Source organism: Puntigrus tetrazona, chromosome 3, assembly GCF_018831695.1.
Source record: "Puntigrus tetrazona isolate hp1 chromosome 3, ASM1883169v1, whole genome shotgun sequence".
In the NCBI taxonomy this organism is placed as follows: Eukaryota; Metazoa; Chordata; class Actinopteri; order Cypriniformes; family Cyprinidae; genus Puntigrus; species Puntigrus tetrazona.
The window spans coordinates 4,278,082-4,295,917 of NC_056701.1; the positions used below are offsets into that span (position 1 = coordinate 4,278,082).

The 17,836-nt window shown below is 40.8% G+C and overlaps 1 protein-coding gene across 2 annotated transcripts in view; it reads right to left on the reverse strand.

Annotated features, from left to right (window-relative positions):
* Positions 1 to 413: 413 nt before the first annotated feature.
* glis2b (GLIS family zinc finger 2b) overlaps positions 414 to 17,836 on the reverse strand; it is a 35,765-nt gene continuing 18,342 nt past the window's right edge. The window contains exons 1-7 of one of the 2 annotated variants that reach the window (XM_043234137.1): positions 9,369 to 10,179; positions 8,473 to 8,674; positions 8,264 to 8,394; positions 6,158 to 6,340; positions 5,934 to 6,067; positions 5,075 to 5,193; positions 414 to 5,000 (exon numbers count right to left, since the gene is read on the reverse strand). In XM_043234137.1, the coding sequence (XP_043090072.1) occupies positions 4,282 to 5,000; positions 5,075 to 5,193; positions 5,934 to 6,067; positions 6,158 to 6,340; positions 8,264 to 8,394; positions 8,473 to 8,674; positions 9,369 to 9,464 (1,584 nt within the window). In that variant the 5' untranslated portion in view covers positions 9,465 to 10,179 and the 3' untranslated portion in view covers positions 414 to 4,281. Of the gene's footprint in view, positions 5,001 to 5,074; positions 5,194 to 5,933; positions 6,068 to 6,157; positions 6,341 to 8,263; positions 8,395 to 8,472; positions 8,675 to 9,368; positions 10,180 to 17,836 lie in introns of those variants that run through there. The other variant, XM_043234138.1, reaches the window with a different exon arrangement.

The window sequence follows — 17,836 nt, forward strand, 5'->3', positions numbered from 1 at the left end:
TCGTGAATTAACTTCAGACTTCAGAGATTTAAACCAGCACTAAAACACTGAATCTTTAACAAAGAGAGTGACTGAATATTGAACATATTTGTTCAAATTTGAGTGCTGTTCTTCGGGAGTGTATATCAAATGGTAATGAGCATTGGGCCATAAACGCTGATTACAGAAATTTGTTTTGCGATCCTCACAAACGCTGCGTATTTACATTTTAAAATGACTGTTATGTATATTTCGGTTATTCACACGGGTGAGTCGGATATGTCGAGCAAAAGCAAACGGATGTAAGAGCCAAGAAAAATAGTCCAGCATCTCATCCGAGGCTAAGACCCTGATCTGAGTTAATACTGTAAACATTTCAGCCCTCTGAGCGCGAATATCCCAAACGTTCGCCAAAAAAGACACAGCAAAGCGCAGTATATCAAATGGAAATTTATTAAACGTTTGTTTCTTTTATTTTCATTGACATCCTTATCAATATCGTAATAAAAATCCTCTAAAACAGGAGCACACACCTATGTTGTACCAACTGGAGACTTTTACAGCTCTAAAATTCTGCATGTTCAGCTTTAGAACATGATGCTGGGAAAAAATATATATTTATTTATATATATATATATATATATTTTCATATAGTGTATTACATCTACATTTCAACTATAATAAAAGGCACTTGGAAAAAATTAAAATACTGACATTAAAATATCTCAAAAATGTGCAAAAAAGGAAAAAAATAATGGATGCTGGCCTTTCCAGGCCGTAGTCTTTTTGTTAACCCTTTGTGCATCTCTGTGGCTCTTCAAAAATCTGTCCTATTATTAGTTAATTGTAGAAACGTCTTTGCTTTTAATGTGAGCTTTTTTTTAGATTCTAAAATGGTGCTTATTTTTATGTACCGTTTATAGTTTTTTTTTGCATCGTTGGACCTTTACTGGAGTGAATATCTCAATTTAAATATCTAGCTATGACATCTTCCCTGCCATTCAGTTTATTGCTTAAGTCTCTCGCATGCAGTTGCAGTAAATTCAGAGTCATTGGGGACGCACCATCGTTTTGTTAAGGCCTTTGGAGTCTCCCGTGTAAAACAGCGAGGCCGTTTTCAGAGTGCTCAAAGGGTTAAAGGTTCAAACAGCTTATCTGATATTGAACATTGATGTAGACCTTGATAGGTCTGTGTCAGTATCAGCTTCCTCCAGCCAACAACATGAGTAAAGGGAATAGAAGGTGGACAAACTTGTTTAAAGGACGCTAGGGTTAATAAACGGCATTACCGTGTAAATACATGCCGATGTCAAAGCTCTCCAAACTTTAGAGGATTGTGTTTTATTACTGCTTGTATTTGCATATTATCTCTACTAAAAGGCTTTCTAGAAGCACCTTTTCTTGGCTTTAACCGAATAAATATAATCTGGGGCCGTGTAAGGGTCAGTGGCCTACTTTTGAAACTTGGCACGCTGTCAAGATGCGGACATGTCGAATGGACGAATGTCCGTTATACAAGACATCCTACCGCATGTAAACCTCAAACGTTGGCGGGATGATTTTGGTCTAAATGTGAGGGATTCTTAGAAAACCCTTCCCGCAAACTTATCAGTCCTATTTCCTCGCGATTCATCAGCTGGAGAAAGCTGAGCACGAAATAGCGATAGCAGAAACGAAGCAACTTCAACATCAGGAAATGTCACGTCCAAAAACAAAACCAAAAAGTCAGTTAAACAAAACAGCATTAATCGTATAGTTTCCACAAACAATAAAACAAAAATAATTATGGAATAAGACTCTGAGTGTAAAAATGGTTCGGAGGGGAGGGCAGGGAACATGCTTTAAGGAAGTGCGATTATTTTAGTCAGAATGTTTTTACATTCGTTTGTTCTGTTATATTGTTTTTCTTCCAATCTATGAGTAATGGACATTACTGAAAGATGCTTTAAATATTTGATCTCTGTTATAGAAGTACTTCTCCTGAGAAGACAGAGACTGTTACGCGACTGAGTTCAGGAGAGAAGACTTAATCAAGAGTGTTATTTTAATCTGGTTGAGATCTTGATTGTGAAATTTTTAGCATCTCTAACATGACCCACTTTAGAACTTCAATTCACCTTTCAACACAAGAATTGTAGATGGTATCATAAAATGCACAACGTGAATATCTGCCTTAAAGGTTGTGTTGTACTACTTGATGTGCCTAAAATCTAGTCTTTTGATTCTTGATTTTCAGTTTGTATGACGTACCACATAATTGCACATCATTGCAACTGCAAATCAGAGCCAAATGAGGTGAAATGTGAAATTTCTAGTACTTGGAGCATTGCCTACAACTCCATTTGTGTAAGGTGGCATCAGGGGTAATTCTGAAACTTGACGCCCTGCTCTAGAGTTTGGTGCATTGGAGAATGTTGATGTGGGTCATGTGAAAGAGTCTTCAATCAAAATGCTATCTTTTGGCCACCTGCATAGTGCTTTCTGCACTTTGTTATTAAGTCACTACTTTAATCTCTGAGTTTTCGATTAGATTTTTAGCACAGTGATTTAACATGGGGCAAACTGTGAAAGCAAAGTTATTTTAACCAAACTATGCACGTAATCGTTGCTGTACACTTAAAGCTTGTGTACTGCAAATGTCAGCATGTCCACTGGGTTGTGGATAACTGTTGTTTTTAACATTCCACTTTTATGCATCAGCCAGAGGTCCTTTGTTTTACCCTGCCGTGCTAATATACTGCAAAGCAGGACAATACTGTTAAATCAGGCCCTTGGTTCAGTACTGTGCAGTACAAGTGATGACCATAAGATGGCACTATTTATAACAGTGCCATGTCCATGGGGCGTTAGCATGATTGCTTGATGAGTTTGTGCCCTTGTATGACTTAAAACTCAGTCTGTCTGAGCCTTGTGTCTGTAAATTTTCTTATTCAACAAAATAGAGCTAGTCAAGGTTTCTATTTCCTCCTCCTCTGAGGACAGATTGTCATTCATACTTTGTCTATTTTTATTCAAAGATGTATGCTTACATTGCAGTGACACAGCTAGCAGCAAACGCAAGGTTTTTCATATAGCTTGCAGTAGCATTGAGCTAAGGAAGTTCACTTGCAAGGAATGCAGAGGGTACCTGCTGACCGAGGTGTGACTTGAGACAGTCTGTAGCAGGGGTGTCCATTCCTGTTTCTAATGGGCCACTGTCCGGTAAAGTTTAGCTCAAGCCCTAATTAAACACACCAGCTACTCAAGGTCTTCGGGATCAATAGAAACTTGTCTTGAGGAGCTGAACTCTGCAGGAAAGTGGCAAAGCAGGGCCAGAATCAGACACCACTGGTCTAAAGGGTACAACAAATGTTGATTGACAGCAAGTAAACAAGCTGCTCTCGTCTGACCTACGACCTCAGCACCCCTTCGCAAACCTGACCAAGCCCATGCAATTTAGCCTCAAAGATCTCTAGCTCGCTACACTCAGAGGTCTTTTTTATATTATGCACGGAATGACTTGAAGGTCAGTTCCTGAAGAATAATGGCATACATTTGTGTCTTTAGTGTGTTGCGTACACTGTCGTCCAAAAGTTTCTCTTACACATAAATACAATTGTCTCTTGAAGCAAGGGCACAGATTCTGAAGTCTGCCGTTAAGATCAGTGCTCTCAAAAAACAGAAAATAAAGTGTATAAGACTTAGGGTTCAATCCTGCTTCTGGAGGGCCACCTTCCTGCAGAGTTTAGACCAGGGGAGAGTAAACTTGGCCCTTAAGGTCCATTGTCCTGCAAAGCTTACCTCCAACAAACTCACCTGGCTGTAATTTATCTAGTAATCATGAAGGCTAAGCTTGTGTTTAGTGAGGGTTGTAACTGAGCAGTGCTTTGAGGGCCAGATTTGCCCACCACTGCTTTAGCCCCAACCGTAATTAAGCACAGTGAGTCCAGCTCTTCAGGATTACTCCAGTCTTTCAAGCAGGTGTGTTAGAGCAGGTTGGAGCTAACCACTCCAGGAGCAAGATTGGATAACCCTGGTATTAAGATAAGACTGAAAGAAAGAGAATGTAATGGAGGTGAGTGTCTGCCTTTAGATTGTTAGAAAATTTCACTTTAAGATTCCATTCCAATTTCCACAAAAAACAGGTAGCTGTGTCTGACCATAAAGTACAAATTAGAACCAAAGTAGCGCTAAAATTGAAGATGGTGTCATCTCCAAGCAGAACCGCATTTGCTTTGAGAAAACCCCCATAGGCTTGCCTCTGATCTCTGACCCCTGTTCCACCCCCACCCTTCCCCTGCCCGTTCCTCTGGAATGTGGTGCTCAGTTGACCACAGCTGGCTTCAGCACCACCTGGCCAGATGGGATGACAACCCAAGACAGCGGGTCGTGGGACGCCCCCGTAGACAAGTTGAGCACTCCGCTGTGGATCTCGTCCTCACTCTCCTCGCCTCTGGCCTTGCCCTTGCCATGGTCCCTGCGCTCCGAGCCCAAAATCGGCACCATGGGCAACCCCAACGTGGAAGATGAGAAGGTATGAGATAGCAAGGGTGACTTGGCTAGGCCGAGTGGGGAACCACTGAAGGACAGGATGGACGTCCCCCCAAGCCCAGCTGGAGGGGAGCTTGGGCAGCCCAGTGTGCTCAAGTCCAAGGGGCGGGGACTGAGGGGGGACAAGGGGAGGGAGCCTCCGAGACCCTGCAGACCGTGACCGCCAAGGAGAGCGGCGGCAGCACCAGGAATGATGATGTGGGCCCCACTGACGTAAGTCAGCTCAGATTCTTTCCCTGCCCCTACAATATGCCCCGGCTTCATCAGAGAGCCCACCCCACCAGGACCTCCCTGCTCCTGGGCTACAAAGTGCCCGTGAGCCTTTATATGCTTCCTCAGGGAGCTGGGGTCCGTGTAGCGTTTCAAGCAGCCCACCATCTTGCAGTAGTAGGGCTTGTCCACATAGTGCGTGCGCGTGTGTTTGAACCGGTCACTGGAATTGGAGTATCGCTTGTTGCAGCCCTCGTAGGGACAGATGTAGGGCTTCTCTCCTGAAATACAACCACCAAGTTAGCCAGGTCATGCAATCTTCATGAGTCTATCCATACATTTGCTTGGTACTGACCTGTGTGCGAGCGGTTGTGAATCTTGAGGTTCTCCAGGCGGGAAAAGCTCTTGTTGCAGGTGGGACAGCGGTGGGGTTTCTCATTGGTGTGAGTACGGATGTGTATCAGCATCTTGTACCTAATCATGCAGACATTGGATTTATTGTGCATGCTTTAGAATTAAAAGGGTTGCTTCACCCAAAGATGAAAGTTCTATCAATAATTACTCACCCTTGTGTCATTCCAAACCCACATGGCCTTCATTCATCTTCAGAACGCAAATTAAGATATTTTAGATATTTTTATTTTAGCTTTCTGACCCTGTAGACAGCAAGGCTACTACCACAATCAGCCTTAATTTAATGTAGTAGTTGCATTGCTGTCTTTAAAGGCTCAGAAAATAAAAATAAAATGTGTTCCAGGTTTTACAGTTTTGGTGAGCAATTAATGACAGAATTTTTATTTTTGAGTGAACTGTCCCTTTAGGGTACATGCTTAAGTAACTTAACAACTAGTAGCCGTAACTGCAAAATATTTCTCAATTCGTTTTTTTGACGTGTCGATATTCAGTAATACGATATACCTTTAAAATTCCCAATTACTTTATATGAACACACCATAGCTTGATATCCAACAACGAGTCCAGAGTAAGACAACACTCTCCAGTCCAGTTTTTAAACGTAGCTTCCTTTAAGATGGGTCATGACTTTTTTTTTTTTTTTTTTTTTTTTAAGTCTGTTACAATAAAACAGATTGGTCTAATCTGAATCCCTTTCTTAACTGCTAATTTATTTAGTTCTTAAGACCGAGTATTGACGCTAAGTTTATGCAACTGGCCCCTGCTGGTGCTGCCTTATTTAGAGAATGCATGAAACACACCTGGCATTGAATCCCCGTCCTTTACGCGCACAACCCTCCCAGTGGCAACAGTACCCAGAATCCTTCTCAGGCTTCACGTGGAAGTCATTGACGTGATCCACCAGGTCTTGCAAGGAGTCAAAAAGTAGGTGGCACTGTGACAAGAAAACATTTGCTATGAGCTTAGGTAAAAAAACCAAAAAAAAGCACATTGGCACCTGCATTAAACTGCTTGTATTTCTCACCTTCCTCCAGCGACAGGCCAGCTGTTCATCTGCGGAGAGGTCTGGAGAAGCTCGCGTGTCCTTGGGCTGCCGAATGAACATCGAGGAAGGCAGGTGAAGCCCTCCACCTCCTCCAATGGGCACGAAGAACTGGAACGCTTGAGACGTCGCCCCTCCCTCCACGTAACGGATATGAGCCGAGTCCTGCGGGAACAAAACCAGAAAAGGCAAACATAATTCAAGCCTCTTTATCTTTTTACAGCAGGCCAACGATTCTAGTAATAGTCGCTAAACTCAGTAACAGGAGCTACGGGAGGTCCGTGTTCTGTAATCGCCTTCTCAGCGGGAGACTCTTATGAGGGTTTTGCTGGATGTGGTGGCTCGTCCTCGCCGTGTTTCTGCCCCCAGCTGTGCTGATCTGAGCTAATGCCCAGCCGCACTTTGCTCTCCGCCACAGATTTGAGGCTTTAATGAGAGAAAGCGAAATGGCAAGGCACCAATAAACGTAACACAATAGGAACACAGAATCGAATGCGTGGAGCTTGATTTTGCACAAGTGCCCTATTACGAACACTCTGATAAAAGTGTTTTAGATGGCAAGACTAAATGGTAGACTATAAACAATTTTTTTTTATCATTTGAAGGAGTAGGTGGGAATCAGCAGGAACTTTGTAATATTGCAGTGTTATACTCAAATGTTTCTTTGTTCGGTTCAGTTTGTGAGATTATATTCTTAATTTGTCCCGATTTCTTTATATTAAATATACTGCATCTGTATTTATTAATATTTTCAATCTTCAGCGTCAGCTTTTTTTTAATTTCAGTTGCCAAACCATTCACATTTTTAACATTTTTAAGACTTTTTAGTGTTCATGTTTCTGTCCATAGCTATGAGCAGAAGTAATAGTGATGGTTAAGGGTTAATTAGAGCAGAGACAATGATGGTTTTGACTGGACAACAGTGTCGGGGCTGTCTGGGAAGGTTTCAGCTATGTGAGAAATGTGGCTGGAAAACCATGTAAAATGAGGCTCAGCGGTGCCATCGTCTAAGACCTGGCTGCTGTTCATCCGTCGGCTTGAAGGAAGGGCGGCAGGCATCGGAGACGCACACAAGCAAACAAAAAGCCATGCGTCTCGCTCCCAATTCAATTTTTGAGTGAATTAAATTAAGCAGAAAGAGCTCTGTGTGGCTGTACCTCGCTGTAAATCTGATTTAACCTCGCGTCCCATCCATCAGCCCCACGGACGGCAAAAAAAAGACACTTTTGTGAAGGGACACAGGGGGCATTTGATAAGAAACACCAGTCTCGGGTCACTGAGGGCAGCAGATCTGAATGTCTCGTGTTGAGGGAAGGTGGGGGACGTTCCTGTGCATTGAATGCTTTCGTACTTACGACCCAAGCCGAGCTTCGGGCTGCTTATTATTTCCCCTTGCTGCTCCTCGCTTCTCTTGGTGCCTTTAATGAACAAGATATCTCAAGACGTCTCATTTAAGAAGCGGCAGAACTAGTCTAAAGCTAATTATAGTACTTTTAAAGGGGCAGTGCAAACAAATCGTCTTGTATTTCAGTTAAAATGAGTTTCAAAGTTTGTAGTCAGTAAGTTTTCTTTCAATGTTTCTTTTATTGCTCATCGTGCATTTATTTGATTTGTTTAGTTGTAATTTAGTTAATATATTGAGAAATGTAATTTATTTCTGAATTTGCAATTTTCTTTAGGATGTTTAGTAAAGATCATGCTCCTTGAATTTCCTACTGTAAATAAATCAAAACGTAATTTTTGATTAGTAATATGCATTGCTATACTAGCATAAACTTCATTTAGACGACTTCACAGGCAGTTCTGTCAATATATTGATTTTTTTTGCACCCTCAGATCCCAGATTTTCAAGCAGTTGTAAATATTGTCCAGTTTGTCAAATATTGTCCTGTCCCAACAAACCATATCAACGAAAAGCTTATTTATTCAGCTTTCAGAGGATGTATAAACCTCAGATTTGACCCTTTTGGCTGGACGCAACCCAAAACGTCAACATAACAATTGAACATTGCATTTTGCTATATTTTTGAGCTTAAAACTATTATTTTTAAGTTACAAATGCGCCATTTTCCAGTGTTGTGGACTCACCCCGGGGAAAACGGGAGCTGAGCCGTGTCCATTGGAGAGATCCGGAGAGCAGGCGGCGTTTCTGGAGGACGGGGACATGCTGAGGTCCACGGCGGGTGGTGTGGGGGTCTCCGGTTTATCCTGCAGGACACCTGTGGACATATACACCTCTGTTATAGTCTCTGTATATACAGCGCTGTATATACGGCACGCTGTGCTGATGTGTTTACCCGTGTGTGGAGAGGCAGGAGACGCTGGGACGATGACTGCCGTCCCGTCGTCGGTCATCCGCAGCTGCCCCGCCCCCTTGCCGTGAATAGGGGAGGGAGTGAGAGTGGGCGGAGACCTGGCGCCTCTGTCCCGCCCACTGACCCGCCCCCTGGGCACCTTCAGGTCCAGCGGCTCGTCTAAGGACAGCATGACGGCATGCGTCTGCACAAACACAGAGAGCAGAAACATTCACACAGATCCCGTAACAGCACTGACTTTCGTGCGGTAAAGATGAATCCAGATGTAGCTGCCTTAAATGCGCCCATAACTATAAGTATATTACAATTATACGTACATTTTTAGGAATTTTTGCTGCTCTCATAATTTTTTGCTTTTTCCAATTTAAAGTTATTTCAGATCCCAAGGAAACTTACAATATATAATTAGCTTTTTTTTATTGAATAACTCTTGCAATTCTTACAGTTTGGTGGTTCTGCTTTTTGTTAATAACTTATAGGTCAGGTATAATTAAACACAATCTTGAAAATACTGTTTTTTTTTTTTTTGACACAATTGTCTGATGTAAACGTCCAATTTTTAGAAACCACATATATGCATGTATACTGAACTTTATATTCAACAAATGACATCGCTTTCACGAAAATACGAACTGTTCATAATGTTGGCGATAATAACGAAGTGCTTCTTGAAGCAAATCGGCATTAGAATAATTTATGAAGGATTATGTGACACTGAAGATTGGAGTAATGATGCAGATTTGCGTCATAAAAAATTAAAAAACGTAAAGAAAATCAAATACTGTTACTGCAATAATATTTCGCAATATTACTGTATTCTTGTTTTAAAAAATGGAGGCTGCATTCAAGTCAGTTCTGCGAACACTTTTGACTCTTACATGGAAGTCGTTTTCATAGTACGCATGCAGAAAGTAGTGTGGCAGAATGCAGACGCGCAAGCGTTTCTCTACAAGTTTTTCCCCCCTTACGCTCATCGCCTTTCGAAACGCCTCTCGCACGCGGCCAGCCCGTCTGAAAAAACATCCCCGATCTCACACAATTACTTCCACCAGCTTCCTCAAGCCGTCCTCACAATTACAGCCATTACAGCTTCCACATTCCTGCCGGCTGCCTTCGCAGACCTCCGCCTCGTGTGACGGAGAAGCGCGTACGCATGCTTCCAGCCGGCGCTCAATGCCTCTTTCAGAGGGTTTAGCTTGAGCCAACAGCAGGAAGGTCAGCGAGGTGAAGGCAGCGGGTCACCGAGTTCAACAACCCCGGCCAATAATCAGCAGATAACCGCACACAGAGCTGCTTTATCGGGCCGATCTGCGTCCCCGCCCCCGCAATGTCTCAACCGCGTCCTCAAATGATCTCTCGGAAAAATACTCCATTTTTGACGCACCAAAGAAGCAGACAGGCGTTCGACTGGCTACGATTGGCCAGGGAAGTAAACAGGTTGCATCACGGCAGGAGTTAATGAGCAAGCCGTTGTATCTCCAGCCGTCTGGTGAAAGCGTGAAAGCGTCCCGTGTGGACTGAACCTGTGCTATCTCGGGATATGTGTGGTATGCTAAGGGCTTGGTTAATGATTTTCACGTAATTGTGTCTCAACGCGGTGCTGCTTTGCGACTCTATTGTGCGGACCGGCCAGGACCTAAAAACCGCCTTCACAGCCCGTTTTTACTTACTTACGTAATGCCACTGAATCTGGACATTTAGCAAGATAAGGATTTTATCTGTTATGTTTTCTCCGTCAGGTGGTTGAACACTAAGAGGCATTGGGACGTCAATGTTTCAGACTATGAAGGTTGACTTTTGTTTCTTCTGAACAATAAGAAGTTTAATAGGTCAGTTTAAGGGGTTGCACAATACCATATTTATTTATTATCAGTTCAGTTCAGTACTGAAATGTAATATCGTCCATTTCTGCCAATTAGTGATATTTTTAATGATTAATTATTAACCACATTCAAATTTAAATAATGTTTTTTTTTATATAATACGTGTGTGTACTATATTTGTTAAGCATATATAAATACACATTTACGCTGTATACATTATGAAAACATTTACATGTATTTGCATGTATATACGATTCTATAATTTATATATAACTATTTTTAATATGCAGATATAACATTGTTCTTAAACGCATGCGTGTGCGTATATAATAAATCATTTATAATGTGTGTATATAATAAATAACGACAGTACACACACATATTATGCAAACACGTTTAAATCGCGATTAAATGTTCAACAGCGCTACGGATATATATTTAATAATCTACCTTTTGTTAATATTTTGAATTAGAGTTGGGTTTTTTCATTTCATTTTTATTTATATTTTATTATTTCATTTTAGTTATTTATAGAGTAGTAAATGATAAGAAAAGTGTATATTTAATTTTATTTCAGTTAATGTTTTTGTTGTGGCTCATTTTAAACGGTTTCATTTAAAAATAATCGCCAGTTTGTTAAGCATCATCTAACGCTCAAGGTTAATTAATAAAATATAAAAACACTAGCAATTTAACTGTTATTTATCATTTTAATGTTTAAAATGAATATTAATCTTTTACGCCTTCGGTCACTGTGACGATTCTCTTGTTGCAATTAGTTTTAATGCTGTTCATCGTTTTATTTCTTAATAGAATTTTAAAATTGCCAATTTGTTGGTTACTGGCGCGCAACACTTAATAAATTATCCCCGTGAGCCAGAATCAAAATATCAGTGCATCTTCTGGTCTGTTTCGTTTTATATTTTTGTTCAAGTTTGTTTAATAGCCGCCAAAAGCCTTTTCTGTGATGTGTGTGTGTTTCGTGTGATGGAGAAGAGCGAGGGTTATCGGTCTTCCTGCTGTTCGGTTTACTGCTAACACACCTGCCTGTAATTTTCCAGTGAACTCAAAGACCTTGATTAGCAGGTGTGTTTGATTAAAGTTGGACCTGAGCTCCGTCAGAAGGTACGACCTCCGTTTGGAGTTTGGAAATCATATTTATAATGTCTGCTCGTGTCTTTTTGGGTCAGTGTGATATAAACATCTCTCTCTCTTGCGCCTCCAGATGAAGGAGCAACGAAATGAAGAACAAATATATGCAATATCATGCGTATGATTTGCTGCCGCAGCGACAGATTGTGGCTAAATGAATGCGCAGTTTAAGAAGATTCGCAAGGAAATCTTCACAGCAGATCCCACACGGTTCGCCCCGGAAGAGCCAGAAGTTTCCATAACAAAAGAACCGAGTGCGGCTCCATGTGTAAACCATTACCACTCCATGCCTAAGGCCAGCTGCAATAAATCATCTCCTCCTTATTTTAATTAGCCCCCCCGAACGGTCCACGTCCGACCCCCCTCACAGACGGCTCGGGAACGCTTCGATCCAGGAGAGAAGATCCGCGTTCGTGTTTGCGCGGAAAGCTGCTGATTGATAAATGGCTCTGAGGTACGGGGAAGGGCAGGGCTGTGTGTTTTGACGGGCGGCTTCGTGCACGTCTGGATCAGCCGCAGCCCACCTGAGGTTAAAGGTCGGCCGTAATGCTACACAATAGCTACGCTTTCTCTCAACGAAAATAAAAATTTAGCTGTTTGTTTACTTATGCTTGTGACCACTATTATTTATTTTTTGTAATTTTTTTTTTTTTTTAAAGAGATTGACATCTGATAATCTCATTCAAAAAATCGCCAAATAATTGTGCAGATAGTGTCTATTTGCTTGATGTAAAACAAGAAATTAAGGATAAATAAATTGGTGGATTTAGGATAAATTTGGTGAATGAATAACCAGCAGTAAAACAGATAAATAAGTGTTTAGATATTGTATTGTAATATTCCGAAAGGCATTTATTATTGAATTAAATTATTTATGAAGAATAGGAGGCTCGTACGCACCGGGACGATTATGGCGCACGAATATCGTTTTTCGCTGTTCATGCTCGAGCGATTTTCACTGACGATAAACACAAGGTGGCGCTGCGAAACGCTTTAAGCTTCTGATAAAGCTCGTGAACGGATGCGGCGATCTCATTGGTCGGCCGTTTTTTTTTAAGCAGTTTTTTTAAGTTATGTTTTGCATGTACGTACTCACATTGGCGCCCTTTGTTCATATTCGAGTACGAGTCTTTAGGTGAAGATTTATTAATATTTTTTAAATGAGTCTATTTTATTATATATCAAAATGTAATTCATCCCTGCTGTGCTAAGTTGAGTTTTCAGCATGCGGTCTTCAGAGTCACATGACCCTTCAGAAATTTTTGCTCCTCAAGAAACATTTTAAATGCTAAATAAAAGCATTACTTCTCCATCTTAACGCCAACAATCTTTCGAATGCATCTTCACAAGAGGTTGAAGAGTTTGCTTTATCTTAAGCGTCATAAAGCGAAAGACCATAAACGCTAAAGTAACGATTACGGATGCTAAACCAATCGCATCTGTTCATCTTGTGCATATCGCAAAATGCCTTGCATCATTTGAGGAATTATCTCATTTAAACTGGCAAAGCGCGCCGGTTATTAAGACGTCGTCGTCTTTCTCTCTTGCGGGCGCACGTTTGCCGTAAACATCAGCCTCAGACGCTACATCTGTCAAGCTCCATACATCTCAGGGTTTGTTATGTCTGCGTCGTGTTTAAGCGCCGCGCATTTGTTAGTTCACCTCAGAAAACCTCTGAGCGAGGAGCTCTTTCGCCGCGGAGGAAGCCGGGCGGTAGCGCTCCGCTGTGAAGTTTTGGGAGAAGGTGTCGCTCTGCCCCATGCAGACTTCCCCACCCCAGCGTGGGCTCGGCGGGGCTTTAAAAGGCAGCATTGTGCGCGTCCCGGCACCCCCTCGCTCCTCTCCCCTGCAGAGTAAACATGGGCCGAAGGAGGGCGTTTGGACCGGGACGCCGGCCGCCACATGGCGCGCCGCTGAATGAAATGTTTGTGCCTCCGCTGTGACCCCGAAGCCCCGGACCCCCTCGCCCTCCTCGCCCCCTGCGGAAGTCACCGAATCTGCCGTTTCCTGGGTAGAGGCGAAGCGGGCAGAGAACGGGGTCAGAGAGGGGCAGGGTCAACGGGAGGGTAGGGGTTTCACCAGGGCTGGGAGGTCAAACCTCCGAGCTGATCCTAATTAACCCAAGATGCTCAGCGTGACTTATTTCTACTCTGGGTCGCGTCGAATGATGAACACTACCGCGACTCAACGGCAAGAGGGGCGTTTCACGTCAAAAGATTTGTTTGTAAATGCTGGTCAGGTTAGCGTTAAGTGCAAATTCAATTCTGAAATTTTAAAAAATGTGCATTTTGCCTTGGCAGCTAACTGAAGTATTGGAAGTACTAAAATTAGTAAAAAAAAAAAAAAAGTATTTCGTCATGAATCATAAATTTCGTTCCCATTGACTGCTAAACGATTACCGCTGTCGAGGTGCAGAAAAGTATGAAAGACATCGTCTGGACTCCATCTGCCATCAGTGGTTCAACCATAATGTTAATAAAGCTACGGGAATACATTTTGTACAGAAAGAAAACAAAAAAACGATTTTATTCAATGGTTCGCCAATGTAATGTCACCGTAACCCCGTTTTGAAGAGGATCTGGTGGACGCACATTACATACGCAGTTCTGTGTTATCATTGAATGAAGTGGTTATTTTTGTTTTCTTACTGTACAAGAAGAATTAAGAGTTAAGGTCGAACCACTGATGGCAGATTCAGATGATGTGTTTAATACTCTTCTTCTGTAATTGTTTGGCATCAGTGGGACAGTCACAAACCTCCCGGTTTTCATCAAAAATATCTTAAATTGTGTTCAAATTGATGACAAAAATTTTTATTTGGGGGTGGAGTAGCCCTTTAAACATAAATAATTCAAAATGATTATTATTAATCAAAATTATTATTAATAGTTGAAATACCTACTTTTGTGAAAATATACATGAAAATTAGAAATAATTAATTGGCACGTAAAAAAAGTACTATTAGTAAAACTAAAATATACATTTAAACCTAAATAGAAATATTTACTTTAAAAAAATTACACTTCATTATTAGCAGATCTCAAAATGAATGCTTATTTTTTTTATGTTTTTACTTCTAATATTGTCTTAATTCTCTAGAATTTTAAATTATTGATTTGATGTTAAATAATTATTTTAATTTATAATATAACCGAATTTTACATTAAGAAAACAGAAAAAAATTAAATACAAATAAAGAAAAAATGAAAACAAAATCAATACAATCTAAATATAAATTAAAATACGAAATAATAGAAATAGACACATAAAAAAAACCTACATGATAAATAATAGTTTAAGAACTCAAGTACTAAAATTAAAACTTGAAATTAAAATGAAAATTAAATGGAAATGGAAATATTAAAAATATGGCACATGAGAACTACAAAAACTGACTTTTTGGTTTAAAAATTATCCAAAAGCAATATTTGAGCATGTACATAAGCAGCCAGTGTTCAAAGCTATCGCCTTACTTTAGCTTGGTTCACAATGGTTAGCTTGTAAAAATATTTTGTAATTTGAGTGGTACTGCTTGGAATTTGCAGGAAATTTGAGCATAGCACTGAGTCATTATGTCATGTCTGTAAACATAAAGATTGAGTCCCGGCTGCTAGGTTACATCACATGTGAAGATCCTGCAGGTGGACGACTGTTTATAGTGTTTTCTCACAGAAGCTTGAATAATTAAACGTATCGTTTTGATGCCGGATTGTATTTAAGAAGGTGTTATGTTTTTATGAAATACACGTGACTGAAATTGTATTTCAGTGTTATAGCCAAAATGGGGTTACAGAAGTTATGTATTTATTAAAAGAGTGTATGTGAAATTCAAATGGTATGATGATTAGAGATTAGGCAGTACAGATATTTTAATGTAAAGGCCCCGATATACTTCAGATGAAATACGAACATAAAACAAAATCAGGCCAAAATCAATCGTTTTGTCCGAGGCAGTTATGCAATCATTGGGTGTGTTCTGAAACTCCACCCTCTTTGACGCGGGATTATTTATTTTCGCTTCGTTTCTCCATATCTCCAGGTATATCCACACCTGTGCAACCGCTCATGGAGAGGCTTTAAAAAATTCAGCAAAATCACTTAATTCCTATAAAGAAATGACAACGAAGCTTGTGTCAACGACCAAAAGCTACGTAGAAAAACACAAGAAACAAGTTTCTTCTATCTGAGTTAGATAATGTAAACATAGTCATGCTTGCATTAATCAGAATGTTGGGAAACGGTATCCTGTCGTTCAAGCCTTTTCTTTTTGCCCTCAAACGAAGAACGATGACTTAATTTGAAGCGTGCCAGGCCTACATGCATGCAATGCTGGTGTTGCTGACATTAACATAAAGTATGACAATAATAATTAAAAGACTAGACTAGAATCTGTGATTTCAAACAAAATAGCACTGATTTAGCTTGTTATGCATTTTGATAAGTTGAGAAGCGAACTACGTTTCCCATCATCCCCTGTGGCCCCAAAATGTGGATTAAATAACAGTGCGCCAATTGTGCGCTAAATGCACATCCTTTGCTTTTTATTTCGTTGCATTGGTGCAAAAAAAACTCAAACTTAACTTCCCGTGAGGACTCGAGTCTGGGTAATGGCTGTACCCGTTGGTGAATGGTGGCCGGTTTGCGATTGTGTGTTTTATGAGCCAGCTGTTGGGTGTGAGTGTGAAGCGCATGTGTTTTTGAGCGCGAGTTTCTTTGTACTGAGCCGTGGGTGTAACTCTATATTCCCAGCGCTCTGGCCCTGGGAGGTCGTCTGCAGGAGAGCTCTTTACCCCTGCAAACACGCACAAACCAGACTGGACTCATATTCCGACATCCAAAAGCCTTGACTCTAACATCGCAAGTACATGTAGAAACCTGTCTGAGATGCGTTCTCTCATCACCGCCACACCAGTGTTGGAGGGAAAGTGGACCTGCAGGTGTTCAAGGACTCCGGTTCACCCTCTTTCTGATATGTTGCGCGTAAAGAAAGCATTGCCTTTTACGTGTCGGCGGTGTTAATGCAACTGCAAAAATAATGATATTAGCTGAAAGGTGAGTCGTTAGCTTCGTGTTGGACTTGCTTGGTTTTGTTGTCCAAGCACAACAACCTGCTAGGCGTAGCTAAGAGAGATTGCACTTTACGGATTGAGAAATAGTTTTTCTTGTGACATGCAATTTCAAAATTAATTCATTTAACCCTTAATGCACTTAATACCGACAGCTAGTGGTTTGAATGCAAAATATTGAGCATGTAGGTTGCCAGATTGAGGGCACTCGATAAGAACGAGCTTATTTTGATGCATTTTTATCACAAGACAGTATACATTAGCAAACACCCTGCAGAATAAGCTTTTTAAATAGCATAAATAATCACAATTTATTTAAGAAAGAACACTTAAATTCCCAGCAGCTGAATTATTATTCGTGTAATTTAGTGGAAAAGTGTCTGGATCTGATCTGTATTCATAAAGCTACCCACACACTAATTCCATGTCTGCATTGGCATTAGTACCACTGCATTTTGGCCAGATTTAATGAGCATGTGGCCAGCTGGTTGAAATGCTGGTTGTAAATGCAGGCGGTCAGCTGGTCGTGTTTTTTAGTCATCTGTATGTGTCTGCAATCATGAGTTTTCATGAGCGACCACCTGCAGGTGATGAAACCTGCTGAAATTCTACACCGCTGCTAAAAAAAACCCCAACACGCTTCATCAGAAACACAAGTTTTTCTGGGGGTTTTTTTTGTCCTCAGAGATGTCCCGCACCTGAAGGGCTGTGTCTGGACCTGCTGGATGGTCTGGCTTTGGGGGTTTAGTGTGGCCATTAACAGGGCTCAAACACACCGCCGTTTGTTTTAGCAAGATTTTTAGACTCCGAGGCCGCAAACAATGAATTATTTACCAGCAAATGTCGACACTCTTAAAAATGACAGGTTTCTGAAAGAGGACTTCGAGCCTACTGCCAAGAGAGACTGAGGATTTTGTCATGGATTTATACTGTAGACCGTTCTTGAAATTAATTCCTCCAAAAATGATTATTTCATCATTTACTCATGCTATTTTACTTAAATTTGGGGAAAACAGAAAAGAAAAGAAAAAGAAAAACAGTCTGCTTTCGATGACACATGGCATTGTGTCTCGTTAGTGAATGCACTTTAATGACAACTTGGGACTTTCATTTTGCTTTTGCTCAACTTCACCTAATCACTATATGCTTTAGTTATATGGGGGAAAATCTGTGCTTTTTTTTTGTTAAAACACACTTGGACAGAAAGTGAGTAAATTAACTTTTCAGTCTTATATAGAAAACAAAAAGACAAATTCATTGATCCCTTAAAATACATTCTTTATCTGAGCATCATCTTTCCTACTA